Genomic DNA, 18,931 nt, shown 5'->3' on the forward strand with positions numbered 1-18,931 from the left:
GGCATTGGCTCCTTTCTGGATGTGGTTATGAACAGTTTCGGTTCATTTGCTGACTTTTTGGGCAACACATTGTTCAGTCCAAGTCCTCCACTTTCTCCTATGGCTCATCTGACCCCAAGTCCTCCATGTTCTCCTGTGGCCCCTCTGGCCTCTATGTTTGATTCTTCGTTTTTTTTAATATATATTTTTTTTCTTATTTGTAGCGACGGAAAAACGTTGTACATGTACACAAAAGTGTCTTTTCCCTCTCATGGACCCATTTCTTTGGTACACACCAATGTCTCTTCAAGGTAAACAACATGAAGAAATAAAAAATTCTGCTTATATGCTTTACTATGATATATACATTAATATTTCAATGCAGTAGTGATATTACAACTAGTAACGAGCCATTTGTAATGTTCCAAATAATCCTATTATACTGGTGCACACTACAGTCGGCCTATGAAGATATACGTATAGATAGATATAAGATTATATTCAGCCATGTTTGTCTTGTTTTCTTCTGTTTGTGGAAAGCGACACCACGCCTCCATAAGCCTTACATCAGAAAGTCCCTAAATGCCTTCATGCTGTTCAGGGCAGAGCAGAGGCTCACAGACTCAGCTGCAGTCAACAGGACAGTGGGAGAGTACTGGAGGAGTCTGTCCACAGAGCTGCAGGCCCCGTCCTTTTAACAGGCCCTCAAACTCCTAAAGTAGCACGAGGCCAGGCACCCAGAGTGTTCACCTAGTGACAACTTCTGCAGGTCAAGAGGTCTGCTGAAGAGAAGAAAGACAAACTCCTCATCTCAGCCTATGTCTGGTAACACTGTGAGGATGTGGCCCAATGGTCCTGTCCATCTGGCACCGTCACACCAGCCCCAGCCTGCACCTGCCAATGCACCTGTCAACTGCCAGCATGCACCTGCCTATGGACCTGTCACCTGGCAGCTCCACCTGCCTATGAACCTGTCACCTGGCAGCTTCCTCACTGCATTTCTTCAGCACATTCAATTGTGCTAATAAACACTTTTTCCTGCATTGAAAAACTTTGTGCGTGCTATTTTCTAAATCCTAGTCATTTAGTTGATTAATCAGCTGATGGTGACTTAGTCCATCAAGATTCATTTGTTGACTAATATTTTATTATAAGATTATAAGGATTTACGTAGGACAACAGCAGAAAGGAGAACTTATTCAGTGAGAGTTAGACTTGGCATTGTTTGTATTTAAATTTAATACATTGTTTCTTTGTACTTTTTCTGCATAAATAGTAGTTTTTGCATGTAATTCCTTGCAGGTATAGTCTTGTAAACTATAGTCTTGTACATAATGGTTTTGAGATCTGTTGCCACAGCCCCTTTTAGTTGACTAATTGATCGCATATGATTTATGAATAGCACGATCTCATCTGTATGTAGAAGTCAGCTGTATTGAAACCCATATTTACGTACCACCGAACATGACCACTACTTTCACCTCAACACATACAATTTGTGGTCTATAATCACTCGTGTTTAGCTGCCTTTCTCTTTAATCCCAGCCTTGCATGGGGAACATGAAAAGCAGCTTGTCCTGGCTGATAGGAGAATTATGTGGGCTTTAACGGGCTAAATAAATAATTATGTTCCTGTAAATTCCTCAAAAGGCACAGCATTAACTCCTCTTTTTAGCTGGCAGCTTTTGAATACAAAACTAAGAGAGAAATGCCCATTCAAAAACAATAAAAACAAAAGCAGGTGTTGGAATGCTAAACTCAATGCCCAAAAGGTGTGGGGGACTTCAGATGGTGTTTTGACAGTTAGAACGGAGTCCAAGTCTACGTACTGTCACCACCTCTCCATGTCTCTGCTCTACTCAGAGTCTTATAGTAAGTCTTAGTCTAATCCCTCTCATGTTATGACGCCTGGCACTCCGGCATCACCCACGGAGCCCGATTGATGCCGCAGCAAACACAGGCAAATCTCCATCGTCTCTGTGCGAGGAGTTGTCAGTGTAAGTAAATATGGCAAACGTAAACTTGAAACTATATATACAACTTTATAATATCTGGGATTGGATGGAGAACTGTTGCTTTTGCTTATATCCATCAGTATATGAAGTGTACAACTGTATGCATTATAGTTGAATGGCTTATTCTCTCTGTACCACAAAGTAAATGAAATTTCAAAGGAGGCTACACTTGTAATATTGTTGCACCAAAATAGAGACGGAAAAGGAATTGGAACAGCGTTTTATGACCTTATGTTGTTACTTTTGTCCATTTTGTTTATTAGTGCTGAATAAAACAGTGCTACAATATGTTTGATACTGTAAATTGGAGTAACATTAAAGTGCCCATATTTTCATTATCATCAATCATTTGGTTCATTTCAGCTCTGAAATTGCCCATCTCCTACAGGTAAAAGGTAGCTGTTAACTTGAAAACTACCACTTTATGACATCACAAACTGGAACAGAGAATTTTGAGCTTTGGAGATGTAGACAGACTGATAATAAAGGGTTACTCAAACATGTGTGAATGAAAGGAAATATAAATGCATGTTTTTGAGAATGAAACTAAAATTATAACATGACTTAAAACTCACAAGAGTCAATTTTGCGTAATAGGACCTTTCAACACTTGGGCTCTCCATCAAATGAGCAAAAAGAAAGTTATTGTTTGATTTTCAGCCAGTTTTTCTGTCTGTTCAAATAATACTTTTTGTGATGCCCTTTGAGGTGACTGCTGTCGTTGGGCAATACAAAGCTAAATCAAATTGAACTGAGAGAGAAAAAAAAAATAGACAAACTCCAGCCGCCAGACTGTCCATCACATCTATCAGTCATTGAAGTTGCCAAGAGATATAAAGACTTCACTCCCAAGAGAAACTTCCTCAAAATGTTCACAGCAAAACAAAGTGGTTACCTGTAAGAAATCTCAAACATGACCCTAAGGTACAGGAAGGTGAAATTATTACAAGTTAAAATTTAATGAATAATATAATAATTACAGCATTTAAAGAGCTCATATTACACTATTATCTGATCTACTGTATGTTATAATGTTGTTTTCTCATCACATTGTTTCATTCACATGTTTAACACACAAACCCTGCATATTTAGGCAGATTTTTTTTTCTCTCGAACTGACAACATTTGTTCCACCCTGTGATGTCATGTGGTAAAACAGGAAGAGCTCCACTGTGTTTTTAAACTCCATACAACTTCACCAGAATGATTTGGATCATTTCATCCCTGAAATTCTCTACTAAACAAAAGGTTAAGGGAGAGCTGTTAATGTGAAAACTACTACTTCATGACATCACAAGGTGGAACAGAGCATTTTGAGATATGGAGAGATAGACAGACTAATAATAATGAAATATTACTGATATGTTTTTGATGACAGCATTATAACATTGCTTAAAGCTCACTAGAATCAATTTAGCATAACACAGGATCTTTAAGAAATTGGGGACATGGACTAAATCCACCTGATTAAAGATTTGGCTTAAAAAAATAAAAGGAGTCTACTCATTACATAGAAACTGAATACATTTCAAACCCATCCTTTAGAAAGTACTATTCAAAAAGGAAAAGCCTTGAAAATCTCAGAACACAAAATTAATTTGTGAAGTAAAACAACAGCAGCGTGTCCTTCTTTAATCCTCTGTCTCTTCCACCTCAATCACTCAACAGGGGGCGCTGTGCTACACCTGACACCACCAATTTCCCTGATAAACAAGCATTAAACACATGCACTGGCCTGTCCAATGCATTTAAAATAAAGTGCACAATGTTTGTAACTTAAGGTAAACACAGGGCACTGCTTGTCACTGATAAGGCAATTTAGGAGCGAAAGTGGCTTTACTTGAAAGAGGCACAGACTCTTGAATTAAATGGAAGCAGAAACATACTTAACTTTAGCTCTGTGAAAGACGTTGTGTGATTTGGTTTCTGAGGCCAGATAATCTAAATGGTTTACAAGGAAAGGTGGAGATGGAGACAGATGATGTAACAGATGGCGGAAAAAAATGTACATTTGCATTAGATGAATCTTGACTTATCTATTTTTAATTTGTTTACAACTTAAAGTGGCTCTACGCAATGTTTGTCCATGTAGTTGAGGAAAATCCACTGTTACCCTTTACCGATATATTCTAAAAGCAGCTCTCAGGGTCAAAATAAGATCAGTGTGTGCTGTCTCTAAATAGATATAAAAATAATAAGTGTGCTATTAGCATGCAAGCTGTTGTTAGTTTTAGCATCATGGCCAATCTCTGCTCTAGTCTCTGACAGTTGTGAAAAAGTGCTTATAATATTGCAGTGAATAAATATGCTGTTAGGAAAACATTAGGAAAGTGAGGGATAATCATAGACTGTATAAAGAAGTGACAGAGGAGGGACCAAGTCATTGTTTTGCAAGTCTCAAGTCAGTCTCAAGTCTTTGGCCTCAAGTCTGAGTCAAGTCCCCAGTAAAAGACAGGCAAGTCCAAGTTGAGTCTTGAGTCATTGGCCCATAAGTCCAAGTCAAGTACAAGTCGTCTGCTTTGAGCTTCAAGTCATTTCAAGTCTTTAAACCAAAGTACCAAATATAGCTTAGATTTTACAATTTATATGACTTTTAAATTAAATTGTACTTATAGTAAATGGTCATGGTATATGAGTATTTATATATGAGCTGTAGAAATGCTAATTTTCCCTTTTTAAACGTCTTGACAAGAGTGTGAATTATTACAGTCAGAATAGAAAGAATTAAGATTTAAGAGTGCTAAATAACAATTATTTTATCAGGTAGTCAGCACTGAAATGGAAGGATCATGTTCTATGTAGTTCCCTCTGTTTTACTATATTGTACTATATATTACTATAGTACATTTGAGGATACCATATCACAGTACTTCAGTTATATTCAAAGTAAAAAACAGAGAAGTGGGTTGGACATGCTAAAGTTTGTTCCTGTAAAATTCTGCACCGCAATTATGAGAGGCATCAAGTCTTCTCAAGTCACAGGCCTCAAGTCCAAGTCAAGTCCCAAGTCTTTGTCTATTTTATCAAGTCAAGTCACAAGTTCTAAAAATAGTGACTTCAAGTCTGACTCGAGTCAGGTGCAAGTCTCCACCTCTGAGAAGTGGGTTAAGGAAGAGTGGCATCACTCATAAACACTATAGGTGAATTTGGAGCCGAGTTTCATATTAGGAATAGGAACTGACTTATAGATGAAATAGTGAAATAAAAACACCATGCTCACTTCCTACATAGAACGCAGTGGCTGGCAGGTTAGCTATATTCATTTATACAGTACATAAGAATAACTTTTGACCACTCTAAATGAACAATTTTTTTTACATATAGTAAAAATCAGTGCTAAGTTCAGTGCTAAGATTTTAGAATGAGCCACAAACGCAAACACTCATACTGTTACTATTCTAGTTCAGAGGTAGATACTCTCTAAAATGGAGTTAAATTGGAGTTAGTGTGCTGTCGGACGGCCTGTCAAAATCCCTTTATATCACTGCACCACTACAAATCAGTACATTACAAAAGAAGTACGCCTAAATAATAAAAAATGAAATGTTACTTAAACGCAGCATACCGAAACAAAGCAGGGCCCGAGGATAAACTCACCGTTATCTGTAGCCAAGAACGTGGCTTCATAAATGTTATTCTTCACGTAGCTGGATTCGCGGTCCAGAACGGCTGTGGTCACGATCTGTCCGTTGGTCTGGTTGATTGACAGCCAGTTGGCCGGGTCATTCAGCTTGGAATACCTGGAAGAGACAGGACAACAACAGATCAATAACACGCATATACTTCCCCTCTATAGCACCATCTCTATGTTGTTTAGCATTTGTACATAAGCCCACACACCAGGCACACACATCCATTCTGAGCAAACCACAGCAGCCTGACCTTCACACTGTTTAATTCTTCATTGACTCCTTGTGCGGAGCCTCCAGCCTACAGTCAATTTCACCTCATTTTTCACTCCTGTGTACCGGGCATTGAAGTCAATTACTTGTGTTGTTAAGCACTGCTGCAGCTGTCTATGTGCGCCGCATGCACAAATTCTAGCAAAGTGCCCCGGGCCTATATGTGTACATTTGTTTATTACTTCGCATGCTTGGGAACATGGCTTCTCTGAGTATATAGAAAGTGATTGTCAAACATTCAGGGCTGATGTAGTAGGAGGTAGGGACACTCAATAGGGACAGGGCAAAGGGAACAAGGGACCATCTCTAGGATTGAACGTCTATCAGATCTACAGTTTCTTTTAGGCACGTAGCAAGATGAAGAGCTTGGAAGCAGCAGTTACGGAGAGAGGGATGACGTTTTCTTCAATAAAAAGTGAATTGGAGCAGGAGTCGATGGAGCCGGAAGCGCACCTATGCTCATATTTGGAACACAGCGACTGGCAGGCTGGTTCACATTCTAATAAAGTGCCCCAGGTCTATAAGTGTACACTTGTTTATTACTTTGCATGCTTGGGAACATGGCTTCTCTGATGATATAGAAAGTGATACTCAAACATGGAGGGTGATGCGGTTCTTTTATGCGCTTACGGCTCATTTCTTACCTTCTATTGTATCTGATGATATTTCAACCTCCTCCCTGCATCTCACTTTTGTATTATTATAGTCTCCACTTACTGCCTCTGTCTTCTCATCCAACAAGGCACCGTAAAAGTCGAGGTTTTCAGAATAAAAATAAAACAAAAGAGGCCTATCAGTGCAAAAGACACACTAAAGTACTGCATCTATTCTGTAATGGAACAAATATAGAGCCCAGACCTGGAAATTACAAAAATTACTCACAGCTCCCCTCAAACAGTGAGAGATACAGGACTATAATCATCCCATATGCCATACAACTGTACAACTCCTCACCCTTATGTAATAGATAAACACTTCTGTCATGTCAGTCGCTATTGCATCTTTACACTGTTTGTCCTTACGATCACTTGTATATAGCTGAGAGATATATTTGTAGCTATATTTCTATATTTTCAGTTTTTATTTGTACATTTATATAGGGGTGTAACGATACACAAAATTATGGTGTGGTACGTGCCTCGTTTTTGAGGTCACGGTTCGGATAATTTTCGGTACAGTATGGGAACAAAATGCCATTTGCTTGTTGTTTATTTGTGTGTTTATTAAACCAACTATTTGTTTTAATATTATACAAATGGGAAAATAAAATAAATGCAAAGTGCTGCTTAGTGATAAGTTAATTAAATAAAATATTCTCAAATAAGCAACAAATGTATGAAATATTATAAAAAATAAAACTTCAAAAAGTAAAGTGCAGCACTAACAGTTACAGCATGAAGTTTTACTCTTTAATATTCTTATTTTTGGCCAGAAAAAAACAACTTGTCCACATTGTCTACAGTAAGAAGTAAGAAGTTGAAAACACCCTTTCGCTGGGGACAGAAGTCGTGGGGGATTCCGTGCCGGTGAAAGGTAAAAGAAAGGATTCACGTGGATAGGAGGGACGTATTCAAGGTGACTGCCCTAACTATAAAGCGCTGCGGGAAGCACTGCACCCCAATCACGAACGAGTTCCCTTGTGAATATTAAAGAGCCGAACCTTCCGTACAACTGTACATGTAGTGGCGGAATGTAAACACAAATTGAGCAAACTCACTTGTGCACAGCCCTGCACCGAACTGAACACCCTGTACTGAAACGGTTTGGCACGAATACATGTATCGTTACACCCCTACCTTTATATAATTATGCCTTATTTAACATTTTATTTTAATTTATTGTTACCGTTTATATTTTTGTTCTTAGTTATTATAATATACTGTGACATGTGAGCTACTGTGTCCAAATAATTTCCCTTGAGGATAAATAAAGTTTGTCAAAGTCTAAGTGTAAGAAAGGATTTTTTGTATAATAGCCTATTTTACAGTTAATTACCTCTATTTTCTTTTTTACGTCAATCAAACTATTTAAGTGAGAAACACATAGCACGAAGACAATATATTTTACAGTGTTTGTTTTTCATCGCTTGCTAATAATTTTAAAGCTGTTATTTAAACACTGTGTAAATGTGTACACTGTGACATCTATTATCTCTAATATAATGACTCCTTTTCGCTGTTCATTTTCAGGAGGTCACAACCCAAACAATATTATTATCTTTCAACAAAACTGAATTACGAAAAGGAGAAAATCTGAGTTTGTTTTTCACACTTTACAAAATAGCCGAAAACATTGCCTCTCCCGACTGCAACATTTGGTATTCTTGTTGTAATTCTGCCTATGGACAGCTGACCTCAGGGTTTCCATTTTCATTTACTCAATTTCAGTTCAAACCACAAGGCCACGTTTCCGGTGCACACTCCACTTTTAAATCGTTCCAAATTGAAATGGATTTGACCTTTGACCTCTTCGTTATATTTATTGAATTACTGCACTAATACCCTCAGCCTAACGCCCACTCATTTATTGCGGTTCAATTAAACGTGCACATTGTGGATTTTGGCTTTCGCTGAATCCATTGCAAACCTGTCAGGAGCTTTGGTTCGAGGAAAGCAGGGTGGTGAACACACAGAATAATCTCCCTCCAGCAGAGACGGAGGAGGGCTTTTCCCAGCAGGCCGTGGGGCATGATCCGAGGCAGGGAGAGGGATCACACGGATGACATTCCCACACTAGCAGAATTCACACGAGCTAGCCAAACCCGCGGCGGCTAACGGGAGGTGTGAAATCGGCAGCGGGACTACAGAGGGTCCGGCCCGGTAGGAGGGGGGATAAAAGGGTGAAGGGGAGACCATCGCAGAGGGGGGAGAGAGGTGGGAGGGGACACGTGGAGAGGGGACAGGGGGGAAGCAGCAGGATTGTGTGATCTGGTTTAATACTTTTAGAACTAACTCCAGGAATACTTACTATGTGTCCAAAAGTATCTGCTGAGGTACACGACGTGACTTTTCCGATGGATGAGCTGCCACCTGCTAGAACTGTTGTTACTTAATGTTCATAATGTTCATCAACAACAGTGGTGGAAAAAGTAATCAGTTGTGTTAAGCAAATTATAGATACCAGATCCAAAAAATACTCAAGTAAAAGTATCACATGAAAAAATCTACTTATGTATAAATACTAAAGTATCTGTTTAAAGAAGGCCCTTAAAGAGTAAAAAGTTAAAAGTATTTTGTGGATATTTTGAGATCTAATAAGGATTCAAATGTAGTGATTTTGATCAAAATGTGTCCTGAATTTTGTTCAAGAGAAACATTTATTTGTGTTTTAATTTATATTCATATGTATGTTTGTTTGCTCAAACTACAAAAAAACAAACCCCTCAAATTTTTCAGCACAATAAAAAAAAAAAAAAAAGGGGTTAAAAATGTTGTGGAGTAGAAAGTACAGATACCTGCTCTCAAATGAAGTAATAGTAAAAATTTCCACTGTAAAATGTACTGCACAGATATCTACATTTTTTACGTAAGTACAGTACTTTACTACTTTTACTTCATTACGTTCCACCACTGATCAACATAACTATCTCCATGGAGACAAGCAAGATTCTACCAGGTCAGATATAGGTCAGATCTGTGAAGTGGCAACCCCGCTCACTGTAACAATACGTTTCTAAAAGCATTTCATCTGCAATACAAACTCCTGTAAGTGATTAATTCAAGATAAGTTTAATACCATACTGTGGAACATTCCAGGAGAAATAATCTTTATGGGAACAAGAGGTGGGAGACTCATCATTAATAAAGTTGCATAGTGTACCTTTAAAAATATTCGAAGAGTTTTATCTCTAGTCACATCAATACAACAATTGAATGCTTTATAATGTATAACTGAATGAGCTTTAAACGTAAATCAATAATTGCTTTGGGCTCCAGTAAAAACCTGTACACCTTCTTTCTAACTATTGATTGGGCTACTTAGATGAAAGATGATATTTAACCTGTCATATCTAATTAAATTTACTACATTTTATTTTAAGAGAAGCAGCAAATTAGTGTTTCCTTAGGGCCTTACAACCGTAAATGATCTAATTATTTGGATATTAAGTGACTGTTGAATGATCAGTTCTATAAAAGCAAAGAAGAAGAAATTTCTGCACTATATAGTATCTGTAGACGTGTGCGTGTATATATAGGTGAGCTGCTATAATGCTATAATTTTTTATGTTTAAAGGGCCTATATTACTCCATTTGCTGATCTATGTTATAATCTTTTCTCATTACAAACAAACCTGGAGTTGTGATTAGTTTCATTCACGCAGGTTTCCCCCATGAAAATGACATTTGATGACCCCCTTGTATCATTTATGAAGTATTTTGACACCTCCGCTAGATCACTAAAGACGTGATTTGACGACTATTAGAAACGGTTCCGGTTTTTCACATGTAAACAGAGGCTGCGATAGGTGGGGGTCACTACAACTCATACTTGACTGACCAATAAGATTCAAGGATATGTTTTCGCTGATTTTTTCTGAAATTAATCGAAGTAGTGACAATTGTAGCTTCCGGAAGAAACACAACATGAAACACGTGCAATGGAAAGATTGGGGCGTACAGTTTTAGAAATAATGAGGAGCGGGCTTATTTTATGGATAACTTTGGAGAAAGTCACTTTTATGGATTTCAAAGTGATGATGAAGTTGATTATGAAGTGGAAAACAGCGACAGCGGCGGAATTTCAGAGAGTGAAACTTATGAAGGTAAGAATGCTGGTGATGGTCTGTATGGAGTCCTGCGATATCCAAACAAACTTCATACTTGATTATGTATTCGATTATGTATGACCTGAAATCTGGATATTGCTCAGGCTAGTCCTTTGAAATATTTCAGTCTTTTTTTCCAAGATGCAATGTATGACAGAATTGCTACAGAAACAAAAGCTTATGCAGTGCTCTGCACACACGAAAGTAGCCTCATTTTCAGTGAGCTGTTATATACCTGTAAATGAGCTAAATCACATTTAAACATCCATAAATGAACAGTTCTGAGTCTAAGGTTTCCAGAGATACCAAATATGTCTGTGTTTCAATGAAGTTCATGAGTGTGAAAATAATTTATAATCACTCGTGGAAGTCTGTTTTCTTTTATGCAGCCCTAGTAATATATGTATGGGTTGTTCCTGGTAGGCGTCCAAGGGGGAAAGCGTTAACATGCAAATCCTGCATATTTAGGTATCTCAAACCGAAAACACTTCACAATACACAAAGTTCTCCATTGTGTTTTTAAACTCCATATACACCATCACTAGAATCATTTAAATGAAGCGCTGGAATTAACAATCTCTACTGAACTAAAGGTAACGGAAGATGTTATTTTGAAACCCACCGCTTCATGACATCACAAGGTGGAACAGAACATTTTGAGCTTGGAGATGTAGACTAATAATAAAGGATTACTCAAACATGTTTGAATGAAACAAAACACTATTCCAGGTATGTTTCTGATGAAGTAACATCATAATCACATGGCTTAAAAGCTCATAAGAGTCAATTTTGCATGATATAGGACCTTTATTAATAAGACAATGACAAAGTACTTTTGTGTATCAACCATTTTAACACCCTTAAGTCCCAAATGTAATGTAAACTGTAATTCTAAGTGCCCTTAACAAAGTCTCCCTATTGTCCAAACAAAACCCAAGAGCCAAAATGACAGTGGCAGAAGAGAGTTTAAATGTAAATGAGAATGTTCGCCGTGTCCAGAATGAACCGTAAAACTGCTCGCTACCTTTTCTTTCCCAGGGTGCAGTGCGAGATAACGCTCCAGCCCGCCCGCGTGGCTCAGATGATAAAATACAAAGGTCTGCTCCTAAAGCCCCAGTCCTCTGTCCAGCGCTGTGCTTTAATTAAGTCTCCTAAACAGTTCTCCTCGGCTCACTGTAATAAAACTCAGGAGGAGTAAATGATGTTCTGAGTGAATGGGCTTTGTGGTCATCGTGGACAAAAGACAATCCCGTAGACACACATTGTTCTTGGGGGAAAACTTCAGTAAGTAAGAAATACACTGTCATTTTACACATAGCTTGAGCTCTAGTATTTTAAAAGGTCCTATATGACACAAAACTGACTCTTGTGAGCTTTAAGTCATGTTAGAACTTTGTTACCTCCTCAAAAACATACCTGGAGTTGTGTTTTGTTTCATTCACACATTTGAGTAATCCTGCATTATTAGTCTACATCTCTAAAGCTTAAAATGCTTGTTTCTGTTAATGTTTTCAGGTAAACAGCTACCTTTTACCCTTTATTCAGTATAGATTGGCAATTCCAGGGTTGAAATTATTCAAATGATTCTAGTGAAGGTGTTTTCAGTTTGAGACAAGAACTCAACCTAAATATGCAAGGTTTGTGTGTTAAACATGTATGAATGACACAACTTCACGTATGTTTTGGGTGAGGAAACAACATTATAACAGATCAGAAAACAAATCAGAAAATAGCGTAAACTGGTCCCTGTAGTGGTCAAGTAACAATAGAGTGATATACCTAATAGTGCCTCTTCTTAATCTGCAAATGAATTATCCTTTATTTATGGAAGAAAGGGAAGAAATATTGTACCACAACTGCAATAAACACTATACCACTCTTACAACTCCCCTCATGCACGTGTACTACTACCAATACTGCTAATCAAGGGTGTAGAGGGCGTGGTACACGGGGGTACGCTGTCCACCCACTTCTGTTGACGTGAGATAGTAAAAAATTTAACAAATATAAAATAGCTACAACTTAAATGTCAATCTGGAGCTATTAGCAATGTTGAAAACTGCACAGGCTCATGATATCTGCAGTACTGTCCTTCAGTGACCTGTGACATGAGGGACCAGGACAGAACCAGGATTGAACCAGGACTGAACCAGGACTAAACCAGAACTGAACTAGGACTGAGTGTTGGGACGGGCCCGGAGTTGCTCCCGTGTTGTCCATCAGGTGACCGCAGGAGAAAAGACCGGCGCAGAGTACCACACCTCATGGGGCTAAGCATAGCCATTGCCCGATTGTGGTGTGTGGACACCCTGCACCACAGACTTTGGGTTCTCCCTCTCGCTCTCGAGTCCAAGATTAGTCCAGCTTTAGTCCTGATTTAGACCTGGTATAGTCATGGTTTAGTCATGGTTTAGACCTGGTTTAGTTCTGGTTTAGCTCTAGTTTAATCCTGATTTAGTCATGGTTCAGACTTGATTTAGTCCTGGTTTAGTTCTGGTTTAGACCTGGTTTAGTTCTGGTTTAGACCTGGATTAGTTCTGGTTTAGACCTGGTTTTAGTCCTGGTTTAGACCTTGCTTAGACCTGGTTTAGACCTGGTTTAGTTCTGGTTTAGACCTGGTTTAGTTCTGGTTTAGTTCTGGTTTAGACCTGGTTTAGACCTGGTTTAGACCTGGTTTAGACCTGGTTTAGTTTCTGGTTTAGACCTGGTTTAGACCTGGTTTAGTTCTGGTTTTAGACCTGGTTTAGTCTGGTTTAGACCTGGTTTAGTTCTGGTTTAGACCTGGTTTAGTTCTGGTTTAGACCTGGTTTAGACCTGGTTTAGTTCTGGTTTAGACCTGGTTTAGTTCTGGTTTAGACCTGGTTTAGTTCTGGTTTAGTTCTGGTTTAGACCTGGTTTAGACCTGGTTTAGTCCTGGTTTAGACCTGGTTTAGTCCTGGTTTAGTCCTGGTTCAGTCCTGGTTCATGTGTTGTAGCCTGTGCTTTATGTTCTGTAGGTGATTATGAACGGTGTTGATTTCAATAACATGATTCCACATTATTTTGAGTAAAAAAAAAAAATCAAATATTACTGATTTTTACTGGGCTGATGCCTTTGTGTTTGTTTGGGGGAGGGGGAGGGAGGGTTAGGTTGGCGGGATTTATCACATCGATGACATCATGATTGCGTACCCTCACTTAAAAAATTCCCACTACACCACTGATGCTAACGCTGACACTTTATTACTACCATCAACCACCTTGCCACTGAGGACCAAATGACAAAAAATAAAAAGTAACTCCTCCTTAAAATGAATCAAGTACCTTAATCACTTGAGCAACAGTATCTAATTACATTTTAAAACTGCATGATGGTCTTATGATGCAGACCATTTATCTGACTTTGGCTCTAGCACAAATAGTACTTTCACATGTCTCTCTATGGCTGGCTTATTTACCATTTTAATAACAGGCGTGAAAGCTCTCAGTGTTTTTGTATACAGCTCCCTACTATCCACAAATTGCCAAATTCCCTCTCTCCATTCCTCATTACCAACTTTTTAACAAAGCACTCTGCCAATTTCCCCTTCTCTTGGAGACAGTTTTGTTTACCCAGATGCTACCCGTGCATTAAAACTCCACTAAACACTCAAGTTGGTAGAAATGTTCCACCACACCTCCTGTACCTTATTGCCAATGCTTTGCGGAGGTCTGGCTCATTTGGGAGCTGGTTGGAGCGTGCGTACAGCTGGATGTATGATTAGGCCTGGCAGGTTAGTGATCTTAGCAACAGCAGGGAGAGCTCTGACATTTATTTTTCAAGCCCCCGACCCTGAGGATGAAAAATGCATGTCTCAAGCTTAAGCCGGGCGCTGGGGTAATCATTTATGCCAGTGTCTCCAGTCCACAGTCTTGACCTCTCTGGTTGGTGTCTGACAGGTGATGCATGATGTCTCACACGGCCTTTCGGAATACTCGCAAGCACCCTTTTCCCATCCACAAGGTCTCCTCTCCTCCACCACCACCTCTCCCTCATGTCTACACACCCCTCCCCTTTCCTCTCCTCCCCTTTCCTTCCTCTCTTTCCTCTCCTTCCTCCTTGCGGGACCCTGTCAGTCTGCCCTCCCTTTGATAAGCACCTGTCAGGCTCAGCCCTTGACCCAGCAGTCCGCTCTCCATCTGTAGCTCCGGGTCACCACACTCCCACAGGTATATATACAGTCTCCTTTCAACTAACGTTTGAATTTCACAGCTTGATATGAATCACCATCTTGTCAACTTAGAGCAATGGCAAGGTTCACAGTGCATAAACAAAACATAAATGTAGATACAGGTTTTAGTATCAACAAGTTAAAGCTGAGCTACCTGATTTTCAAACTGTGAAAGGAGGTAGTGAGCATTTAAATCAAATCTAAATTGTTCCCATCTTTCACAAACCCATAAAATCACTAGCATTCACAGGCGCACATGTTGGGAAACAGAGGTTTAAAACGGGGAAGAGCAAAGCACGGTGAACTGCCCTTGCGCAGACAATCAGCTCTCACTCCAAAGGGGCATACTCATGATTCACATTGTTCTTTACAAGTAGCTCTTCTATCTATCGCTACAAGTACTGATACAAGGTTTTCTAATTAGATTTCGACAGTATGTAGTGGTCTGATTTTGAATGTTTCCTTTACACTTTCTATAGACAAAAAAGAAATGAGTACTCCAACTTTAATTACACTAGCAGCAAAGACAAAGTATCATCTGAGGTGGTTTGCAGACAACATGAATTACAAGGACTATTGGAGAGCTGCAAAGCTATTTCCCTGAAAGGATATGTTTTATTTGCCACATAAACATGCAAGTGTATAATGCAGCTATAAAACAGGAGCGCAGGAGCCAGTTTTGCTGTAAGCAAAGCTCTAATTGAGAATCAATAGACCCTGGTGCTCCAAATGCAATAATAATCATATGATAAAATTTTATTAGTTCACCTTGCACTAGTGGAAAGTAAAAATGTACGTTTAATGCAGAGAGCAGGAAGAACAGCTTCTGCTCTGGTAATAACTTATGGGGTTTCAGAATAAAGAACAAATATAACATCCAGACATAATATCATATTCACTATTGACTTATTCAAAACAAAACCTTGAGATGCATTTTATAAACCAACCATAGGAAAACATATGAGAAATAAGCATGGCCAAGTCTTCCTCAGAAACAGCCTGCTGCTCACTGAAGTCTCAGTTTACTCTGAAAATGTGGAGAGGCTTAGCACAGAAAAGATCAGTGCAGGTGGACAGAACGCTGTGTCAGATTTTTGAGCTCTGGCCAACAGCCCCCATCACCACCCTCTTTCTCTCTCTCTCTCTCCATATATCGTTCTATCTGCTCTCTCTCTCTTTCATGACTGTACTTTCTCACACAGCCTAGAATACACAGTGCTTTGATTACCCCAGAGGCCTGCGCTCTGCATTAACCTGCTTAGCCTCCTGACTCAAAGTTCTCCTCTGAAGCTCATAAACAAAATGCAAGATGTTAAGGCAAGGGTGAGGCAAGAATGAGCTCTCTCTTTGACCTTTGACCTGGGCTACTTACTAGGAGAATGACCAGAAAGTGTTTAGCCAACCGTGCAAACAGAAACATGGCTCTGAGCGTTTTACCGTTTTTAGGTGCTCAGATAATCCAAATGGCTAAATGTAATGCCTAAAGCTATAAAAACGTCAAATCCAGCTCTTTGCAAAGATGTATTTTTTATATTTTTTTATCTTGTGCCGATGAACCAAGAAAGGTATCTAAATGTTCGTATACTCTGTCTAGGTACTAGACCAATCTGAAAGTAAAAGTGGTATCACATATTCGAACAGGTGCACAGTGTACAGCGAAAGATGCACTTTCCTGGTGAAGGGTACATCCCCTGCTTGTCTCCATGAAGTTGTTATCACTTGTTCCAGCATTAATGTACAGTATTAAACATATGGATGCAGCATTTATTTCACTATATTGTTGTTTTGTTTTTCTAAATGATGGTGAATAATGAGCTTGTGAAGTGGTGCTGCTTCTCCACAGATCTGACCTTCAAATGGGTTTGTAGTGTGGCCTGCTTATCTTCATAGAGATAGATAACTTTAATGGCATATTGTGCTTTCCAGGCAAAGCAGTATCATCTCCATGGAGGCAAGCCAGTGGTGTGCCCCCATCAGAAAAGTTACATAGTGCACCTTTAATGAGAACCAAAACCCTTACATCTCGCAGTAATAAAGAACTAAATACATAGATAGTTGACAGTCTATTTTCCTGCATAGTACATAAAACCTTGTCCCTGTTATAGTTTAATTATGTTCCAAAATACTTTGACTTCACTTAGGCAATTTCACACATGTACATCACACATACCCTATTTAAATCCACACTAAGAACAGGGTTTTTTCTTACCTGATAATCTGCTGCATCTGTAGTCTGTCTGGATCCGTAGCAGAGAAGGTTTCCAGCCTGGTGCCAACAGGGACCCCCTCATCAAAGCGGATATGTTTGGGGTTTGTGGGGAAGTACGGGGGTTCGTTCACATCCTGGACTGAAATAGTGACCCCTGCTGTGGACTGGAGGGACGACTGGATCCCACTGGCCAAGTGAGCCTGGTTGGACACCACGGTCAGCATGAAGGCACGGTTCAGCTCAAAGTCCACCGGCTGGAACGGGAAGAAGACAGCTACAGTGAAAATATTGCACTGGACTGAATTCATTAAACTGTTGGCTTAAAATCATGCTTTGGGTAAACAGCCTGTGGAGTTTTTAAATTATGTACTATTTTAGAAATGCAAAAAACACACATCAACAATTTACAGCTCAGAGAGAAAGAGGTGTCAGATACATTTGACTCTGTATTTACGTGCACTTCTTGTCTCCATGGAGATGATATAGCATTGTCTGGAAAGTTCTACAGTGCTGTGTTAAACGTATAATCTGAAAAAAAAAGTAGGTGAGGCCAGGTTACAGGTCAAAACTGTGGAAAAGCCATACTGTTTACAGTAAGAAAGCATGTTTTTAAAGAGATTTTTGATTTTTAACTGTGGAACATTCCAGGAAATGCAATGGCATCTCTATGAGGACAAGCAAATGGCTCTCTCCCACCAGAAAAGTTACACAGAGCATCTTTTATATAATACATTTGCTAGCCCGTTAAAGCACTATGAGCCATGACAAGACCAAAGGAAATACTGTTTGCAGACAACCCTTAATTTTGCTGTTTATTCTCAGTGAAGAAATGTATAGAATTGATTTACCAATTCACCTGCGCAGTGGACAACCATCATTAGTCATTATGGATTTTCCAAGAGTTACTCTGGTTTGTTTTCAAGAATAGCCCAATCATACACCAGCCACAAGCCTTAAGCGAAATACTTTCTAGAGAAAATTGCAGTAGAACACTAGAAAAACATGGACATACTGTACCAAGTTCACATTATAATGAAACAATACCACACATTTCAAATCAGTGAACTTCAAATCGTGGTCTATACTAGTGTTTCACAAACTTTTTTTCTGGGGACCCATATTTTAAAAGTCACAAACCTTTGCGACCCAAGTCAATAGACATAATAATCATAAATCACAAAATAAAGGTGGAATTGACCATTATTTAACATTAATGAGGATATTTTGTTGTTGAATGATTATGAGTGAGTGAGTATTACTCAAGTTTTAAACAATGAAAAGCAGTAACTGAAGCAGCAATAAAAGGTCTCCATAAGTCGCCTATTTGGACATTAAATGGAGCCCATTTCTTTTTCTTTACAGCATTCAATTAAACCAGCAATATTGGAACAAAATAGTCAATAAAATAATTACAAAAAGATTAGAAATTATATAAAACATTCTTAACATTTCAACTTTTCTAATGAGATAGGTGGGCCTGTTTGCGTTTCTGTAACACGTTCCAGTCGGAGATGCAGAGGAGAAAAAGTCTCTGGCGACCCACCTGAAGGTCATAACCTAGTCTTTGGGAAACAATGGTCAATATTATGGTAAGTACTCTACATTTCTCTACAGTGGTTTCCCCGTATCAATATATCCACGTCCAACTGATACTCTGAGGTGACATCACGGGGGTGTTCTACATGTGTCTCTATGGTGGTACGTTACCCCGAAGGCACAATGCACACATTGGCAAACACTGTCTAAAAAGTTATAAGATAGTCTGAAAACTCAAGAAAAAATGCAAAATGGATTTAAACAGCACATTTTCATAATCTCACTTGTACTTCCAACAAATTCAGCTCTATCTGGTCTGATTGGATTAAAACAAA

The 18,931-nt window shown here is 39.0% G+C and overlaps 1 protein-coding gene across 1 annotated transcript in view; it reads right to left on the bottom strand.

Moving 5' to 3' along the window:
- The window catches only part of LOC110164462 (cadherin-4-like), a 394,436-nt gene that overhangs the window by 15,401 nt on the left and 360,104 nt on the right, over nucleotides 1-18,931 (bottom strand). Inside the window, exons 11-12 of the mRNA XM_055166406.1 lie at nucleotides 17,061-17,314; nucleotides 5,592-5,734 (exon numbers count right to left, since the gene is read on the bottom strand). Of these exons, the coding sequence (XP_055022381.1) occupies nucleotides 5,592-5,734; nucleotides 17,061-17,314 (397 nt within the window). The remainder of the gene's footprint in view (nucleotides 1-5,591; nucleotides 5,735-17,060; nucleotides 17,315-18,931) is intronic.

The sequence above is a fragment of the Boleophthalmus pectinirostris genome, unplaced genomic scaffold (genome assembly GCF_026225935.1).
Source record: "Boleophthalmus pectinirostris isolate CB_2022bp ecotype Guang Dong unplaced genomic scaffold, ASM2622593v1 HiC_scaffold_8, whole genome shotgun sequence".
In the NCBI taxonomy this organism is placed as follows: Eukaryota; Metazoa; Chordata; class Actinopteri; order Gobiiformes; family Gobiidae; genus Boleophthalmus; species Boleophthalmus pectinirostris.